Genomic DNA, 13,620 nt, shown 5'->3' on the forward strand with positions numbered 1-13,620 from the left:
CAATGCAATCGAAGTCAATGGAGACCATTCTTCAAACGTAAAAAAAACATAAAATGCCTCCACACTGCTCCTGTGGTGTCATTCAAGTGTCCTTAAATGTCCTCTGTGATCCACACGTGGACATGGCTCCAGAGGAGGCTATCAGAGGACATTTGGGCTAAAAACAGGGTGTAAGTGACCTCGTTTCAGGTCGAATTTGAATGTTGGGGCTTATGGACACTTGGATGACACCACAAGAGCAGTATGGAGGCATTAAATGTTTGGTTTTTTGTACGTATGAAGATGTGGTCACCAGTTACTTCAATTGTATTGGATTTGGCTTCAACTCTGTGTACCCCTGAAACTCCAGGAGTGTTTTGTGGACTCAAACACTTCACCCACACCTCCATCAGCATACTTTAAAACCACACCTTCCATCAGGAGCAAAAATCTGTCTTTAATCTGAAAGAAAATGATATTGTGATGTTTCTCGTGATCATTATCGAATATTGAGTGATACTGTATGACATTTTTTATCTTGGTATAATTTTTGGCCTTATCACCCAGCCATATGAAGTATTAGACCTATAGTATTTCAGCTTATTCTTTTATAAATCACAAATAAATATCTTCCCACCTCCATCTTTCAAAATTGGCTAATATGACCCTTTGACGGACATGTCAGTATCAGCATTTAATGTCTCCAATATGTGCCAATATGAAAACATATATGTCACAGAATAAAACAATGCAGAAAAGAGGTGCATTTTATTTATATTTCCCGAAAAAAACATGTTTAGTTTTTTAATTTAATTAGAATTTTATTTGTAATAAAGTTCATGGTCAAACTGTAAAACATCAATCCTCAATTACAATTCTTTGTCAATGGGGTTTGGACAGGAAAACTTAAAATGGGCTTTTTTTCCAATTTAAACATTGGCCAAAGTACCATTATACAAAACTTTTTCCTCCCCGATATCATCAGCCCCCAAGTCTATGGCGATTAGAAACATTTTTCTATTTCGTGTATTTAGTCTCACTTTGGCAAAACTATGACCTTTTGAGAAAAGTTGAACAGCATTATCAGCATTTGAATTCACTGCCAATAGCCTGAAGTCAAGCTAGCTTTGATCAAGTGCCATGATGCTATGGCTGAGAACATTAAAAAACATATAGAACATTTAATGAGCAGGGTTTCCTTTAATCGACAATCAGTCAAATAACATTACCACCTCACCACATAAACAGAGCACTTCTAAAATAAATCTTCAGTGGGCAGCTGTAGCTGTGTGAGTGGACGTCATTAGGATTCTCAGGTATGAAATTCAAAACTGTAAAACAGATAAAGTGCAATGTCCAGGGATCGAAAATTGTCTTATGTTTTGTTATCATCAGATGAGACAACTTCTCCCACGTTTGAAAAACATCTGACAATCAACTGGTGATTGAATCAATATAAATTAAATAAATAAAGTTATTTTTAAAATCTTCCTTATCAGATTTTATCCCTGTTCACAGGTTTCAGAGGGCTGCCAGCTCGTGTAGTACATGAGCGAAGGATGGACGATCGTCTGGTTTCTGCGAAATAAAACAGAAAAACAATATTATTATTAAGATTTGGGACTTCCTCTGTTTCAACTTTGTTAAAGTCCTGTGCCCACCTCTTTCCAGCACCAGTCCATGAGCTGGTAAACTGCATCTGGGGCCAGGCGGGGCTTCAGGAGCCTCAGGCCTGCGTTCAGGGACTCCACCACCTCAGTGTTGGAGCGGTTCTCATAGGGAAGACGGCCCTCGTTGTAAATCTCCCACATGATTACACCTGAGCGGGGGGGGGACATGTAAACCTTGTTAACATCTTAAGTTCCTGCTGCTAAGAAGCTACAAGCAACAGAGACATATTACTGGTTACTGTGTTACATTCGACTTTGATTTCAAAATTCTCACTGTTAAAGCAATAAATGGCTTCGCTCCGAACTATATCAAGAATCCATTAACCCTGTAACTGCGATAACTTGGATCTGTGAATGGAGCTCTGCTGGTTATTCCCAAATCTAACTGTGGAACTGTTTTCCTACTGAGAGCAGACAATCATCATCCTTAACATCTTTTTAAATATCCTCGTAAAACATCTTTTATTGTAGAGTTTCTATGAATGCTGTTTTATTTTTGTTTGTAATTCCTCTGTGTAATAAACTGATTATTTTGTATTGTTTTATTGCTGTTTTTTAATTTCCATTTGCTTCCTTTATGTTAAGCACTTTGTTAAGAAAGAAGCTATATAAGCTGGTATTTAAGAACGGGACATTAATTTGGCGCAACTGTGACACATACTGCATAGAACTGTCAATTTCACATTGAAGTTTTAGAATATCCACATTTATTACAACAGTGTTTCTTACTATTTAACATTGTTATATGAGCAGACATCAACCCCTCCGCCAAACTAAAGTATTTTATTTAGCCTGATTTTTATTGGAAATCATTTAATAACAATCTTAAAAATAAATAAAAAACAATCTTTTGCTTTGTGTATTCTCCCAAGATTCTCAGTGTCTGTTGAATATTGTACCAAACCATTGTGGGCTTAGACAGCTTCCATTTTAGTTCACTAAAGCTGAGAAGACCAGAGTCAGTGTGCACAGATGATTCTGGTGTTTAGTTACGCGGCCTGCAAAGCTCCCAAACACCTTCTTTCACTCAGAAACTTTAAAAAATCTAATATGAAGGGTTGAAAAGTTGCACAAGAAAACACATGTATGAGCAGAGAGACAGCGAATCAGACACACAGTACATACAAGTGAGACAGATCAACACACCGAATGACCAGATGTCTGACTTGCTGCTGAACTTGCAGTATTTGATGACCTCTGGGGCCGACCACTTGACAGGGAACTTGGAGCACTGGGAACTTGTGTACTGATCGTCCAGAACAAATCTACAGCCCAGAGAGTGGACACACAACATTATAGAGCAGTACATGTGCACTGATAACTATAGTCAAAAAATAACAAATACTGTGATGGAAAAAATGATGACGGTAAAAGTCGTACCTGGTCATCCCAAAATCTGATACCTTCACCTCAATGTTATTTGACACAAGACAGTTCCTGGCAGCCTGCGGAAGAAGGAGAAGCAGAGGAGGGTTTCAATGCTGAAACAGCAACGACACCAAAGTGAATTAAAAAAGTTTCTGTTATTTTACCAGATCCCTGTGGATGAAGTTGGAACTCTCCAGGTAGGCCATCCCCTCGCTGACATCCAGACACATCCCCCGCATCATGTCCGGAGACAAACACCCCTTCCTGTCTCGCAGGTAGTCTGACAGGCAGCCGTTTTCCATCAACTCAAACACAAGACACATGGGAGAACGCTGGGTGCACACACCGTAGAGCTGCACCAGCCTAGAGTGGGACAACTTCCTGTCAAGACACACACACATACACAGGCATAAGTCCCCTGGTTTTCACTTAATTTGTCCTGGATATGAAACATCACCATGAATTACACTTGACTTACATCATGACTCTTGCCTCTTCTTTAAAGTCCTCGTCTGACATGCACTTTTCTCTTATCATCTTCACTGCAACCCTCGTCTCCCTCCACCTCCCCTCCAGCACCAGCCCAAACTGACCACTGCCCAGCTCCTGACCCAAGATCAGCTCCTCTGGGTCCACCTCCCATTGATCTGTTGAAAAGTGCAGTGAGCAACACACATAACACTGTTAAATGAAGATGAAATAAGGGGAAGATAACAAATGTGCATTTTGTGTGTGCAATTGAAACCACTAGAGGTCAGCAATAAACTCGATTTCCAGCGTTGACTTTTAAACATTTATGCAACTGTACATCCTCGAACCTGCTGTGGGATCAGCAGCGACCTGGGAGCAGCCTCCATCCTGAGAGATCGGGTGTCTCAGACGCGTTATCAGGCCTGACAAGAAATGAAATACACATACAGAGGTACATTAATACATAGTCATTCATGATCTCAGAGCAGAGAGTATAGTAGAAGCTGTTCTATCAACTTCCTTCTGGCTCATGTTACAAATAATTGTATGTGGAAATCCGCACTCTACCGGCAGCATTGTGTTGGTGGTAAAGGATGAGCTCAGGAATGGTGCTGAACAGGTACTTCTCCGCCAAGTAAAAGGCGCTCTCCTCTGTCTCTCTCTGCCTGATCTGGTAATGTTTCACTCTCGGATTCTTCTCCCCATTTGACCTGGAGGTCAAATCACACCATTATTTGCAATCTAATTATTTAAACACGAGTCAGTGAAATGTGGTAATCAGATGTACATACACATATCAGCATAGCATCTAGCTATATATCAGCTGTACAGGTTAATTACATTAACAATTACAAGTATATGGGAGGAAGTAAAGTTACCCCGGTGCTTTGGTGAAGACCGATACTGTGTAGACGCCTGCCTGCCTCGAGTCCCGCACCATGAACGCACCTTCTTTTGCCTGAAAATAAAAATGTAATTATACATTAGTTTTAAAGTCCCACTTCACTAAACTCATTGAAAAATTCTCCTCTTGGCCTTAAAATGGCTGAAATGTAACTCTACATATTCCTTCCTCATTTCGTTACTGGGACTTATGAATATGCTAATGTGGCCCCGCCCTTGCTCCTCATCTCCTCACCCCACACTAACTGCTGCTGCAGCGTAAGCCCTAAAGTGTGGATCAAGACCCAAGCCTGTCTGGACCCTTTAGGAGCAAGCCCGTCGGGTTTGGACCCGTCAGATCCGGGTTTGGTTCAGTCATGTTGGTTGGGCTTATTTTACACTGCAGGTGTCTGTAATCAGGGAGAACATCGAACTCGGGTCCAGCTAGGACACAAAAAGGACGGATTATCTGTCAGGCTCCATCAAAGCCTGAGCCACACTCTAATAGGAGCCCTTTCCATCTGAGTCCCACCCAGGATAAGCTTGGTTTCTTAGATTTGTGACATCACAAACCCGGGCTGTCTGAATCATTTTCTTTCAGACTTGCATTTGTTTACTACAGTGTTAAGGTGGAGATACTCAGCCATGCTTCTCACTGCTTATTTGGACTGTAAATAGTAAATTGACTGTATTGATACAGTGTCTTTGTCGACTAAAAGTGCTTTAGAGTAGAAGTCACATTCAACCATTCACACACAAAGTCATACAGCATTACGCTACGCTCTTTTCTATCACACACTGCCAGCAGAGCTGTGAGGGGCAATTTGGGATTCAGGCATGCACTTCGGCATGCAGACTGAAGAGCGAGGCATCGAACCACCGACCCTCTGGTTAGTGGACAACCTGCTCTACCTCCTTTGTTGCTAAACACAGTTGCCGAAAATATCATAAAAGGCACAAGAACTGTTAACATGTTTAAAAACACCACTTTCAAACAGCTTTTCAAATCATTTCTTTAATCTTTAGCTAACACCAGCACAGGCATGGTGGTCACTTTGACTAAAAGACAATGATGGATAGCTGTTTTAGCTCCTTCTTGCAAAACGCAGCAAGAGCACTTCACAGCAGGAAATTCAACATTGGAGGAAACGCTGTGGTTGTGAAACAATGCGGCTCGTGTTAGATTCTTGTTTTGCAGGTGCATTTGCGCTGCACTGCGTCATACAGACACAACAAACTGCTAATTATCAGCAGAATTAATGGGATTTAAAGCTTGTTTTTCTGTCAAAGCACAGCTGGAGGCATAAACAAATGAAAATTGAATAATCATCAGATCCTTAAATATCGGTATTGTGTTTACCTCTTTCATTAGCAAACTCTCAGCTTCCCCTCGGGTGATGTTTTTATTGTACCATCTGTGAAATGACAAATTAATTACAATTAAAACAATCCTGCAGAGGACAGATTGGAATTGCAGGTATTCACATGTTCCCAATTACTTAGAAAAGAGAAATTCAATAAAACTCACTCAAATCTCTCAAAGCTGTTGCCAGACTTTTCAGCTATCAACCTACTGGGCACAAATCCGATATTCCTGGAAACAATTCAGAAAAGATGGACATCAACTCGTCACCCTTATTTAAAAACAAGTGCTATTATTTCTCAGTGTGGGCCAGAAGCGAGAGCTGACAGCCATTTCTGTGCCTTACCCCTGGTTGTCTTTCACAGCCCACCAGTCAGGGTGGGAGCTTCTGATCAAGACATACTCTTGATCTTTCTGAAGAGGCAAGTCGTCATCTCCCAGCGGTGTGTAGTCTTGCAGCGCGATGACCATCCTCGGTTCTCCACTCTGCAGTTCCGTCTACCAGAGATAAAAAAAGGAAAATGTATAAAATGTATATGAACTTGATTTTAGCAACACAGTTCATGAGGCGAGCAATAAAAGCTCAAATATAGTTAAAAACAAGCATACATTTACATGTTCAGTCACAGCAGACAAATCATGTTAACACCCCATAGAAAAGGACTTAAAATCACAATATTTGAAGTATGTTAGTGTATGTTATGTTTACAGCAAGTAAACAGCAAGTAACAAATGTAAGCAGCAGAAGAAGCTAAGTTATAATCTGATATGAGAAATACAAGATAAGGAAACGAAGCAGCAACGACGCAAGATTATCTGAACCCAAACCACAGGAGCATTGGCAACTTGAAAAAGCCAAAGACGCAAAAGAATAAATATCAAACTAGAAAGAAGCTCTGATAACACATACCTCCACCAAGGCTACTGCTACATGTCAAAGCAGTGTTTCCCATTTCTTGTCTAAACTGTAGTGCCGCTCCATATTCTAATTTGTCCTGCCAGTTTCATTAGGAGATTTTTTACACTTCTCATAGTAACATAAGAAAACTCTGACATGGTGCTTTGCTCCGTTGCTGCATTGTATATCTGTGTTCAGCACTATTTGCATTGTTTGTTTGCCACGTGCTCCCTCGCGCTATCATCCTTAAAGTTGTTACCGTCCGTGCAGACAGTCCGACCTCATCATTTCAGCTGCAGTTGAAAGCACACTCCCAAGTGGCCTCTAACGCAGTTCTCTCTCCAACGAGAACTGTATCTGTGTACCTGTCACTCAGAATATATTGCACATGACAGTGACCTTCTTGTACTTGCATCTCAGCTCTACCGCCATAGACTGAATTGTTTCATGGGGAAAATAAAAAAATCCTGGAACCATCTGTTTATTCGAATCTGCTCGGCTGACATCATAACCTTCTTGTTTTATCCACCCCTGTAGTTTGAACAGTGTTGAAATGCACATGAATACAATTTAACAACAGCGAGTAACATTTTTGATTTAGAAAGTTCTACCTTTGGATCTGGGAGTTGAGGAAGTGGCTTTTTAGAAGCTGTGGAGAAATTAGACAAATTTAATTGGAGAATGTTTCTGATAAATACAAGTTTACAAAATAGAGATTTTAAAGTTAATTGAAATTATTCGACACTAATACATTTTGTTAATATCAAGATTTGCCCTAACGTCATATTTACATGAAAAAAAACATCATATCACTTTACAATGTCATGAACACAAATTAGGAATTGGATGGAAGTGATGAAATATTACAAACCATAACCCAGTGGATCATAGAGGTGACAACCTGGTGCCAGTTTCTCTGTTTGTTGGCAGCATCTCCATTTTCCAACCATCCAGAAGTTTGGATGGTATTTTGTGACCAAATTGTTGTGTTTTGTTTCTAAATAGAACAAGATAAAAAAAATAACAAAAATACAGAATAAAATCTTAACCTAAAATCCATAATTCACCTTCATTTATTGCACTGCTTTCAATGTTCTAAACTTGTCTCACCCTCTTTGAGAGCTCTGACCCATCTCTGACGACAATCATTGTCTGGGGCGAAAATGTAGAGGTAATGGGTTTCATGAAAAATCTGTAAAGATAATTATATTTTAGAACGTTACCCAATCATGCATCATACTATATTGAATTAGTGTTTATTTCGGAGCAATTGTGAACCTCACCTGAAAAGGGTACTTGTAGTTGCATGGTATGGGAACATCACAACACACAATCTCCACACACTTGATCCTGGAGAGCTCGATACAACCTTTCATCATGGGCTTTTTCTGAAACAACATGACCTTTACATTTCCTATGCACAGTGTGGATATGATTCAAACCACGGTAAGTTCCCGGGAGGCCCACTTCCCCTGATTAACTAGTTTGTATACTGAATATGTGCATGTACGTACCCCTGGTCGTCGTTCAGAGTACTTCAAGTCTTGCGTATCCAATACAAAGAAACGCTCCTTGTAGTTACATGGTGATGTTCTTTTCTTTTGTTGAGATTTTTTGATCATAGTCCCCTTTAGAATCACCCTGGGGAACATGGTCCGAGCAATGAACAACACTGTGAGAAACACTGAATGTTATCAGAGACTGAGAACGTTACTGCATGTGACAGAAAAAACCGTAGGAGCTATGTGGGTCGCTCGATGTGATACAAGATGTTGCGCTTCCGGCATAGCGATGCTACACTCGGTAAACCACATCCTCAGGGCAACAAATGATCTGTGCATGCACACACACACACTATACATACACTAACAGGTACTTCCACTGACGATGATGGAATAAACCAGTATGTGCAGTTGTAGGAGAGTGATTTTTTTTATCTTTGCCATTTCTAACAATTTCCACGTAAATATGCACCTTGAAGGTACGGCCTGTATCCTGGAATTGATGGTTAGATTATTATATAAACACTAAAGAAGACTGTTCATATAGCAAAGAACTGATAGCATTTAGCTAAATTTCACTTACAAAACTAACCTGAGGACAGATGTATTTAACCTATAACCTACACTACCGTTCAAAAGTTTGGGGTCACTTAGAAATTTCCTTATTTTTCAAAGAAAAGCACTGTTTTTTTCAATGAAGATAACATTAAATTAATCTGAAATACACTCTATACATTGTTAATGTGGTAAATGACTATTCTAGGTGGAAACGTCTGTTTTTTAATGAAATATCTACATAGGTGTATAGAGGCCCATTTCCAGCAACTATCACTCCAGTGTTCTAATGGTAGATTGTGTTTGCTAATCGCCTTAGAAGACTAATGGATGATTAGAAATCCCTTGAAAACCCTTGTGCAATGATGTTAGCACAGCTGAAAACTGTTTTGCTGGTGAGAGAAGCTATAGAACTGGCCTTCCTTTGAGCTAGTTGAGTATCTGGAGCATCACATTTGTGGGTTCGATTATACTCTCAAAATGGCCAGAAAAAGAGAACTTTCATGTGAAACTCGCCAGTCTATTCTTGTTCTTAGAAATGAAGGCTATTCTATGCGAGAAATTGCGAAGAAACTGAAAATTTCCTACAACGGTGTGTGCTACTCCCTTCAGAGAACAGCACAAACGGGCTCTAACCAGAGTAGAAAGAGAAGTGGGAGGCCCCGGTGCACAACTCAGCAAGAAGACAAGTATATTAGAGTCTCTAGTTTGAGAAATAGACACCTCACAGGTCCTCAACTGGCAGCTTCTTTAAATGGTACCCGCAAAACGCCAGTGTCAACGTCTACAGTGAAGAGGCGACTCCGGGATGCTGGCCTTCTAGGCAGAGTGGCAAAGAAAAAGCCATATCTGAGACCGGCCAATAAAAAGAAAAGATTGATATGGGCAAAAGAACACAGACATTGGACAGAGGAAGATTGGAAAAAAGTGTTATGGACAGACGAATCAAAGTTTGAGGTGTTTGGATCACACAGAAGAACATTTGTGAGACGCAGAACAGGTGAAAAGATGCTGGAAGAGTGCCTGACGCCATCTGTCAAGCATGGTGGAGGTAATGTGATGGTCTGGGGCTGCTTTGGTGCTGGTAAAGTGGGAGATTTGTACAAGGTAAAAGGGATTTTAAATAAGGAAGGCTATCACTCCATTTTGCAACGCCATGCCATACCCTGTGGACAGCGCTTGATTGGAGCCAATTTCCTCCTACAACAGGACAATGACCCAAAGCACACCTCCAAATTATGCAAGAACTATTTAGGGAAGAAGCAGGCAGCTGGTATGCTGTCTGTAATGGAGTGGCCAGCGCAGTCACCAGATCTCAACCCCATTGAGCTGTTGTGGGAGCAGCTTGACCGTATGGTACGCAAGAAGTGCCCATCAAGCCAATCCAACTTGTGGGAGGTGCTTCAGGAAGCGGGGGGTGAAATTTCTACAGATTACCTCAACAAATTAACAGCTAGAATGCCAAAGGTCTGCAATGCTGTAATTGCTGCAAATGGAGCATTCTTTGACGAAAGCAAAGTTTGAAGAACAAAATTAATATTTCAAATAAAAATCATTATTTCTAACCTTGTCAATGTCTTGACTATATTTTCTATTCATTTTGCAACTCATTTGATAAATAAAAGTGTGAGTTTTCATGGAAAACACGAAATTGTCTGGGTGACCCCAAACTTTTGAACGGTAGTGTATATGTTAAGGCCAACCAAGGTAAATTCTTTTTTTGTGTTGTCTCAATTTTTGATGCTGTATTTGAATTTGTGAGATATTTCTGTGTTCTTTTATAATCTCCCTCTCTCCCTTACAATACTCACAGACAAATGAAAAAGCAAATGTTTTAACTTGCACAATGAATTGCTTGTTGAATATTTCCAATTAAATATGAAGAAAATTTAAGTTACTGATAAAAAATAAAAAAGATCCAAATAAAAAAAATATTATTTCTTGAGACAAGTTATGAAGAAGCATGTCGGCTGTGGATCGGGAAATGTAAATTAATTTTGTCCGGTTTAAGAGAAGGGACTGTAAGGACTGTACATGGTAAGTGTGACTGTACATCGTAAGTTGTGTGTATTTGTGCCAAAATAAAGCAGATATATAAATGCCTGGTGGAAAAGAGTGATGAGTATAATGCTGTAGTAACAAATATTAAGGTTAAAAACTGTTTCCACAAAAGAAATCAAATCAAACAGAAAAATTTGGTATAATTTTCCTGACAACTAATACATTTATACGACTGTTATTATAAGATCCCCCATTAACAAAGTTAATCCTTATATTTCTAAAATTTTCCCAGCATTTCTTTTTAACTGTCTACGTCTTTTAAATTCATAGAATTGCCTCTGGTTATGTCTCTGCCACAGTCTTTATCTTTGTCAGGATTAATAGAACGCATTTTGGGCTTGTGCTCTCAAATTACACGAAAGTTGTTGATGATGATGTTGTTGTTGTTGATAATATTAGTAGTAGTAGGCTTCCAGTAGTATTGCTGTTGTTGTTTTGAGTACTACAGGTTTTAGAAAGGTCACAGAAAGGCAGTTTTACCCAATAAAAGGGTTGATGTACTTTGACTGTATAACAGTGAAACCATGTGTTGAAGGGAGGATGTCTTGTTCTTCAAAATACAAAGTTGACATGTAAAACATGTTTAATAATGCGTTAGAAGCTACTTAAAATCATCACTTAAATTCACATGTTAATATTATCGAATGCATAAATATGTTTGTATCACCTAACTCGGAATGAAGCTGAAAAGATAATCTCATCTTTTCAGGTTGCATCTCCACGACCTCCAACTTGGAGACCATCAAATACACTTCATAGAAAGAAGTATTACTACACAGTTGCGAAATCTCGACCAATCAGCGTTTAGTTTGTGCGTCACGAGCACATTTCAGCCAATGGGAATGGGACAGAAACGAAGGTCCACGGTAGTGAAGCAGCTAAGCTTGCTAAGAGCTAACAGTCCGGTGTTATACCTCTGTGTACTTCACCTCTAACATCTGTATTCACCCGCTGGAGAGGCGTGTTATAGGTGTGTACGAATACCGTCAGTTCCTCTGTGTCTACCTGTGCTGTTAGTCTGCCTCAAGCGATTAGGAAACTAGTTAGCAAAGGCTAGCACGGATGCCGCTAGCCCAGTAGCAGCCATTGCTGGTTAGCTAACTCCGCGTTTGCCTTTGCAACGCTGTCACGTAACTGGCTTTCGACTGAACATGTAACACATCCAACGATGTTAATCAACGTTTGCAAGTGAGAGTTTCTGCTTCTCGGTTATTTAGCGGCAGCAGCTAACGCGACCACCGGTCGCCCGCTTGTTCTGTGTCTCAAACGGAGTCCACCGGCAGACTGCCGCTGTCTGAACGCCCCGATCCTTTACTAAAACAATACAGCGACATTACGACTTATTTTAAAGGTGGAAACAGTAACGGAGTGTTTGTATTTCTAGAGTTTTACATAACCAGTACAGCGCCACAACGTTGAAGTGAAAATATGGTGCGTTTTACTTTCTACGTGTTTGTGGCAGCTGCAGCTATATGTTATTTTACACACTGATATTGGGGAGAAACACATGGCTATGAACTAAAATAACAAATAACTGTCAAAGTTATGCTTACTTAAATTACTGCATCAACACATTTTTGTACTCTGGTAGTGGCCGTTCTTATGTACATGTACTTCTGATACTTATATTTTACTGTCGGCTGCTTCCTTAACTAAAGGTACCACTTGTTTAACACTAAAATCTTGAATATACAAGATAATTAACACAGTATTGTTGTATGGCTGTACTGCTCGTTTTATGTGAAGGATTCAAAGACTTACTTCTGTTAAAATACACATTCATACCACCATTTGACCAGTTATAAATGAACAACACTGTTCTTTTTAAACTCACAGTTGGTGTCTCTGTTTCAGGTCAACATCATGGGTGAACCGCAGCAGGTCAGTGCCCTGCCCCCTCCTCCCATGCAGTACATCAAAGAGTACACAGATGAAAACATCCGTAAAGGTCTGGCTCCCAAGCCACCTCCACCCATCAGAGACAACTACATGATGTTTGGCAACCAGTTCCAGTGTGACGACCTCATCATCCGGCCTCTAGAGAGCCAAGGCATCGAGCGGCTCCATCCTATGCAGTTTGACCACAAGCGGGAGCTGAAGAAGCTCAACATGTCCATTCTCGTGAACTTTCTGGACCTGCTGGACATCCTCATTAAGAGCCCTGGCAGCATAAAGCGTGAAGAAAAGCTGGAGGACATAAAGCTTCTGTTTGTTCACTTGCACCACTTGATAAATGAGTACAGGCCGCATCAAGCCAGGGAGACGCTGAGGGTGATGATGGAGGTGCAGAAGAGGCAGAGGCTGGAGACAGCTGAGAGGTTCCAGAAACATTTGGAGAGAGTGGTGGAGATGATTCAGGGGTGCCTCACCTCGCTACCCGATGACTTACCACAGATCGAGGGTCCAGATGGTGCTGGTGATGGGACAAGGAATATGTCTGCAGCAGCAAGTGTTGGTAGTTCTTCTGGCCTGGCCCCCAGGCTGAAAAGTGAACCTATGGATGTAGAGGAAGCAGGTGCCAGCTGTATGGCAGTGGCTCAACAGGACAAAAGCATCCCTCCTTTAAGGAGAGAGAAAATATGGGACAAAGATGCTGCTATGTGCAGTATTATTGATGAAATTGCTTAAGTTTTGTATTGAGTATTCGTGTTTCTTTTTTGTGCATCTTAACTGTGTTTTTGTGAGCTTTATTAGTGTAAGAGTGAAGAAGTCGGCTGGGTCTGAAATCCTGACTGGACTAGTGTTTTATTTAAAAGCAATCACATAGATATTATTACCACTTCCTGTGAACATTTTCAAAGAATTTAGATGTCACACAGCTCAACCGGGGAGCCAATTTTCAGTTTTTGTAATAAAAACAATTTCAAAACA

The 13,620-nt window shown here is 40.4% G+C and overlaps 2 protein-coding genes across 2 annotated transcripts; one reads left to right on the forward strand and one right to left on the reverse strand.

Annotated features, from left to right (window-relative positions):
- Window positions 1–944: 944 nt before the first annotated feature.
- itk (IL2 inducible T cell kinase) lies at window positions 945–8,722 on the reverse strand. The gene is made up of 17 exons (XM_034598631.1): window positions 8,146–8,722; window positions 7,915–8,019; window positions 7,742–7,823; window positions 7,503–7,628; window positions 7,243–7,280; window positions 6,080–6,231; window positions 5,899–5,964; window positions 5,731–5,785; window positions 4,367–4,446; window positions 4,056–4,198; window positions 3,836–3,910; window positions 3,496–3,664; window positions 3,182–3,398; window positions 3,030–3,094; window positions 2,796–2,914; window positions 1,641–1,798; window positions 945–1,557 (listed from the first exon to the last, which is right to left on the reverse strand). The coding sequence occupies exons 1-17, from the start codon at window positions 8,281–8,283 to the stop codon at window positions 1,501–1,503; spliced, it is 1,845 nt and encodes a 614-aa protein (XP_034454522.1). The 5' UTR covers window positions 8,284–8,722; the 3' UTR covers window positions 945–1,500.
- A 2,852-nt stretch (window positions 8,723–11,574) lies between these two features.
- med7 (mediator complex subunit 7) lies at window positions 11,575–13,620 on the forward strand. Its single transcript, XM_034598610.1, has 2 exons — window positions 11,575–11,719; window positions 12,604–13,620. Exon 2 carries the CDS (start codon window positions 12,613–12,615, stop codon window positions 13,375–13,377), a length of 765 nt encoding a protein of 254 aa, XP_034454501.1. The 5' UTR covers window positions 11,575–11,719; window positions 12,604–12,612; the 3' UTR covers window positions 13,378–13,620.

This window comes from Hippoglossus hippoglossus, chromosome 10 (assembly GCF_009819705.1).
Source record: "Hippoglossus hippoglossus isolate fHipHip1 chromosome 10, fHipHip1.pri, whole genome shotgun sequence".
Taxonomy (NCBI): Eukaryota; Metazoa; Chordata; class Actinopteri; order Pleuronectiformes; family Pleuronectidae; genus Hippoglossus; species Hippoglossus hippoglossus.

Bases quoted from the DNA above. Each gene is read 5' to 3' on its own strand.
- itk (XM_034598631.1), bottom strand. From the start codon at position 8,283: ATGTTCCCCAGGGTGATTCTAAAGGGGACTATGATCAAAAAATCTCAA. The intron at 8,020-8,145 runs GTACGTACATGC...ATGTTGTTTCAG, and splicing joins ACTCTGAACGACGACCAGGG to AAAAAGCCCATGATGAAAGG. The intron at 5,786-5,898 runs GTGAGTTTTATT...GTCATTTCACAG, and splicing joins AACAGCTTTGAGAGATTTGA to ATGGTACAATAAAAACATCA.
- med7 (XM_034598610.1), top strand. From the start codon at position 12,613: ATGGGTGAACCGCAGCAGGTCAGTGCCCTGCCCCCTCCTCCCATGCAG.